Genomic DNA, 6,000 nt, shown 5'->3' with positions numbered 1-6,000 from the left:
CTATCAGACACCTGAAGTTTTTGAGCTAAAATCTATTGGTATTTGTAGCTACAGTATATATAAATCAGCCCAATTTAATAAACGCCCCTGTTCTGACTGAAAGCATATTGCTGCCGTCACCATGCTGAACCATCTGCATGATGATTTTTGCTGATATGCATTTTTTGCCACATGGTTTGGGCTGATTTATTTGAGCTTGGATAGTTTTTTGTGAGAAAAGGCTTCCATCTAGCTGTCTCACCCCACAGGTCAGACACAGGAAGAATATGAGAGATTATTATCATTTCTCAGATATTCGCTGCTGAAGGTGTCTTGGGAGTCTCCCTTGTACGTATTTGTGTGATGACAGCCCTAATGTTTTATAGATAGCCCTATTTTTTAATGATAGCCCTAATGTTCCAGATTCCTCTAAAAGGAATTTAATTAAGAAATACATTGTTATCCCAATTCTGATTAATACATTTGAGATAAAATTGAGACAATTGAAATAACAAGTTAAAAAGTGAGATACATCGCATGCTTTGTAAGCTGTCTTTGGACCCTGGCTTCAGCATTCAGGTGAAACCAAGAAGATTTTGGGGATATTTAGGGTTCTTCAGGATAATTGATGATAGAGAGAATGTATGAGAATTACATTTGGTTCATTCTGAACACAGTCACATCTCCAATTATAAAATGGTGTGTACACATATACACTCTCTCTCTCTCACTCATTTTCTACCGCTTATCCGATACACATACTGTATACAGTCAGGTTATAGTAACTTTTTTAATTTTTCCTATTTTTTCCCTAAAATGTTTCTCATTATTGTTGCACTCACTTTGTTTTGTGTGTAAATGTTTTTATCCATAGTATATTCCTGGTTCTTTACGAGCTTTGAACAAAAACCTGCATAAACCTTAAGTCAAGTTGAAATAATCTGGATGTCTGGAAAGAATTTCTGTAGCAAAATTGATGTTAATAACTAAGAAACGAGAACCAATTGGGTTGCACTGGAATTACATTTATTACATATGTCAGTTAAATTATTTAATGAATATTAGTTAGAATTAGATCTAGATGTTAATAATAATAATGCAATAATTGATGCAAATAGTTTGCATTAATGTGTGAATCCATTTAACATCTCATGCTTGAAGCATCCTTTTCTATGGGTCATTTACTTCTGCTTATAAAAAATTTAGTATTTTAGCTCTCAACCATGTTACCGGCCACTTAGGAAATAATTGGAAAATATTTGAAACATTTGGAAAGGTATGTTCTCTCTTTTTTTTTTCTTTCTTCATTTAAATGTCCTTAACACCATCACGCTCAGATGGCAATGTTATTACACTTTTAAAAGCAAAACGCAACCATTGCCAGCAACGTAACCTTATAAGAAATGAGACATCGCCTCATTTGGGTGAACACATTAGTTGCATTAGTTGACAAACCCCTTAATGTGTCTTGAGAACAGCGTTGTTACTAAATCATTAAATAGACCTTACAGTTAACTACTATTTACACCCGAAAAATTTGCTGAACCTTATAAGCAGCCCGATGCCACAACGATCTAATAGTCTACATTCAGAATATACAGAGCTCTGCCTTTATTGATTGAATGAAGCTGGACACAAAGCACTAGCCATTTGATAGTCCAGAAAGAACAGGCTTAGGTATTGGTCTAAGCTGCCCTTCTGTTTATCCTGGAGGTCTGTGTATCGAGTGTGAAAAATGAGATCTGATTGCATTGTGGACAGAAACAAAACCAGGAGTTAAACACAAGGGTGAGATCAGATTGTTTGTTATACATATACTGATTGCATTTTAATATGCCTTTATGCGAGCCTTTGCATTTTGGAATAAGTAGATCGAGCTTTAAAATATTGATCAGTCCACATATAAAAACTACAGTTACGGCTACACATACCCTTTAAACTGAAGTGTTTATTTTAACGTTTTTGCTAAAGAATAAAAAGGCTGTTCCAAAACGCTGCTTTCACTTTCCCAAAGTGTCAGTTTTCATTACTTTACCGTAGTCCAAAGACCAAGTGTTTACAGCCTTCTCAATTGGTTCTTCTACTTTCTTTAATTGAATTTTTTATAATCTTTTGGATGCAGGGCATTTTACTATTTCGAGCTGCATGCATACATACAACAGGAATGAAAAGCACTGTGTACTTCTGGCATAGCAAAATTGGAAAACTTAGCATTTGCTATATTTGGAATGCAGTACTGCAGCTCATAAATAATATCTTGCCAGCCATGCTTTTTGCCTGTGTCTAGGCTCACCTGCTAAGAAAATTAGTTCCATGGAGTAAAGAGTGGCTAATGCATATTATATCTGGGCTTTAGTAACTCAATTTCCTCTGAACCTCATTAAGCCATTAGAATGTATAACGTCTAATTCTTCCAACGTAGATAATAAATCTGTCTTTGCATTGAGTTCGAATTTAAAGTGTAGTTTGAGTTGTAAACATATTCCACTACCACTAATTATATAGCTGGATGTTTGTAAACCGTCTGAAACCGAAGTCCAAAAAAATCACAATATGTAATTGCTCCTCCAAGGTCTCTAGACATTTCAAAAACATTCCTTTATTATAAATAAATTATTTGTATAAAAAATCAGGCATGCTTCAACCATGGCATATACACACTTAACAAACCAGCGGTAATTGACCAGAGTAGCCGATACAAGAGACAAAAGGCATTTTCCAACGCAGATCTCACACCGTGGGACAAGAATGAAAAAATCTGCACAACCACAAAATACTTACAATTAGAATAACAACTAACATGGTTGACTCCAACATTTCCTTAATTTTTAGATTTTTTTTTTAAATATGTATATATGTATATATTTTTCTCCCTCTGCTTCAATGAAGTCCCATTTCCATGTGTTGTTAAGCCAGCAGTGAGTGCTGTCCCAGTCACTCTGTTGTACGGCCAATATGTTTAACTGTTAGAAAAAACAGGCAAGATTTGTCTCAGGACAACAAACACTCTCTTTATCATGAACAACATTAAAGTCTCATGCTTTAGTTCCAGTCAGTGCCAGTAATCCTTCCCAGAATCCTCTACTCATCTTCATGTTGCATCTTCACATGGCATGATTGGTATAGCTGACATACGTTGTTTTGGTGGGTAATGCTGCAAAAGAGAAGAGGAGAACAGATTTCCATCCTGTGTAAAGGAACACTGAGGCTTTTTGATGGTGCTTTGTAAGGAGTGAGAGAAACATGGCAGCTATTTTTATCACAGACTCGTGGCATCACTTTCTGAAAGTGTGACTTTGAACCTCCGATATCACACTTCTCTATACCAAATTAGATTAACTGAAGTCTCAGTATGCTTCGTGATCATTTCAGCTGTATGAAGACAAAGGAAATCCTACTCTTTATTCCTAACACTGTTTTTTTTTTTTTTTTTTTGGAGAATTGAGAGTTGATAAGATTAAATCAGTCAATGTTGTGGTCAAATGAAAGTAATTAAGAAAGGATAAAAAGGAATAGGTCAGAAATATAAGCTCACAATGCGCCTTTTGAGGTCACGTTGTATATCAATTGATGATAGCATACAGTAACATATGGTTCATAGGCCATAACCTGTGAGCATAATGAGAAACCACCCGCTCATGAATGCCCATAAATATTTATCTTTGTATTTATTAAACATAAAGGCTAAGGATTGACACTCAAAAGACAGACTGGCACTGTGCCACAAGATGCTTTTGTTGCTCAGTCTGACTGCCTGCTTTGAAAAGGATGGATCTGTGCTAGTGTCAGGCCTCGAGTGTAAACTGGTGGATCAAACCCAGCAAAAGATAATCAATATGTCTTCTCCTTTCAAATGCCAGGCTATACACCCCATTACATAGCATTTATGTTACCAATTATGATTTGGCTCACTAGCAGAGTCTCTTTTGGCACAAAAGAAAGAGCCTGAACATTTTGTATCTTGTATTACTGGGAAGATCCACATCCCCTGCCATGGTTCCTTGAACAAACCAAATTGATATTCAAGAGTTCAGTTCATGAATTAAGAATGAACTCTCTTAAACCGTATTTGTGCTCGGTGCAGCCAAAGTTCACACTATAAATACTGTACAAGAGAAGCTGAGTGAATTAGGCCAACAGTTCAAATCTACATTAAAATGGTTTAAATAAAACCCTGGACTGTAATTAAAAAGCACATGTTCTGTAAGGAGAAATAAGTTACAAGTTAAAGTGCGTTTTACACGGAAACCTACAAAACATCTGTCACATGAGGATGAAAAAATAATTTGAACTCTACTCACTGCTGTTGTCGACACTCTCGCAGAGCTCAGTTTTCACCTCACCGTTTGGCCTTTCACTGGCCAGCTGACTGAGCTTACTGGACATGGTGGCAGCTGTGACAATAGCCTTGAAGCTGCGCTTACGTTTGGGCACATTTTGCTCGGGGTGAAAGATAATTATATAGACTTTGGGCATGTAGAGCATTCCCAGTGACACAGATGCACTCAGGCTCAGAGACATGGTCAGAGTGGTCGTCTGGATGTACATCTACAACGAAGAGAAGAAGAACATTAGCATATCAGTATCTTTAAAACTGGTATTGAACCGAAGGTCTGCCTAGTCTCTGAACTAAAGCATTCTGATGTCTGGATGCCTGTTTCACTCTTTTCACCTGTCCTTTTTTAAATCAGGATCACTTTGCAAAATACACTTACATAACAGCTGGTTTTAATGTACAGAAACATACAGTGTGACCTCCTCTAAGCTATTAATACAGATCTTTACATCTTAATTACTAATTATATTTACACCTTTGAGTATCGGCTGTGGATTGTGGATGTGTGTCTTGTACAGTACATACAATATGCATAATCTATCTATCTATCTATCTATCTATCTATCTATCTATCTATCTATCTATCTATCTATCTATCTATCTATCTATCTATCTATGGGCTGTTTAAGGTGTAAGGATCAGTGTAGCTCCTTGTGTTAAATTTAAAATTGTTTATTTATTTAGTTTGTTAAGTTGTTCATCTCGCTGTTAGTTTCCATTATTTTTTTTTTACATGTGGAAACACAGAAATAATCAGGAGTCATAGTCTTATAATAATAAAGAACTGATTGCACCTGAATAAAATATTTCTGTCTGGTTATGATTGTAGTTCAATTCATCCTGAGAGAATTCAGATAATACACACATTGTGTGCTTATTAACAATGTTGTTGTTTCATGCTTTTCAAAGAATAATATTAAAAATGTAAAATATGAAAAAAAAATCCCCTTAATTGTTTGACTAGGATTGCTTCTACATTGCATTTAATGCTATTTAAACACTTCCTGCCACATGTTTATTACAGCTTGCAGATACACGATAAACAAAGTGAAAGAGTGCAGCACAGAGACTGCAAAACCTACAGTTCTCTTCCTTTCCCTTTCATTTTAGTCCTGGTATCACGTGCACTACTCCACTGCACCGTGCGTGCAACGAAATGATTCAGGAGCAGTGGTTTTATGTTAAAATGGCAGGCTGATTCTTTTGCCACATCAAGACAAGGATTACAGAAAATTAAAGGCAGGAAAAGTAAATTGGCCTTATTAATAATATGCTTCAGTAAGTGCACTAGCGATACTGATACCGTTCAGCACACTATCTTTAAAACACTCCACAGTTCAGGCCAGGCTTTTTTATTGCTTGTTTGTTTTTGGGCCAAGCTATAGATGTCCTGTATTAAAAGAACATACTTATCAGTAGTCAAAGCTAATCATTACCAGCCAAAAATCTTCACAGCAAAAATCAGCCAGAAATTAGATTCACATTAAGTGTAATAATTTATCATACGCTGAAAAAATTCCAAGAGATCAGATGGTGTTGGAGCTCATTTTCTTTACACCGTTTGATATTACACAAATATAATGCTAAGATATTTTAATAGAACATCTGAAGCTAGACACAAACACATGAAATTGCGATGAGGAATGAACAAGCAAATATAGCATTCTTTTTAATACCAAAAGTAG

The 6,000-nt window shown here is 35.8% G+C and overlaps 1 protein-coding gene across 1 annotated transcript in view; it reads right to left on the bottom strand.

Moving 5' to 3' along the window:
• Nucleotides 1-2,728: 2,728 nt before the first annotated feature.
• The window catches only part of grm8b (glutamate receptor, metabotropic 8b), a 127,051-nt gene continuing 123,779 nt past the window's right edge, over nucleotides 2,729-6,000 (bottom strand). The window contains exons 10-11 of the mRNA XM_060886569.1: nucleotides 4,281-4,527; nucleotides 2,729-3,133 (exon numbers count right to left, since the gene is read on the bottom strand). Coding sequence (XP_060742552.1) covers nucleotides 3,084-3,133; nucleotides 4,281-4,527 — 297 coding nt within the window. The 3' untranslated portion in view covers nucleotides 2,729-3,083. The remainder of the gene's footprint in view (nucleotides 3,134-4,280; nucleotides 4,528-6,000) is intronic.

The sequence above is a fragment of the Tachysurus vachellii genome, chromosome 14, assembly GCF_030014155.1.
Source record: "Tachysurus vachellii isolate PV-2020 chromosome 14, HZAU_Pvac_v1, whole genome shotgun sequence".
Taxonomy (NCBI): Eukaryota; Metazoa; Chordata; class Actinopteri; order Siluriformes; family Bagridae; genus Tachysurus; species Tachysurus vachellii.
Note: the sequence above shows the minus strand (reverse complement) of the source record. Positions and strands in the feature narration are given on the sequence as shown.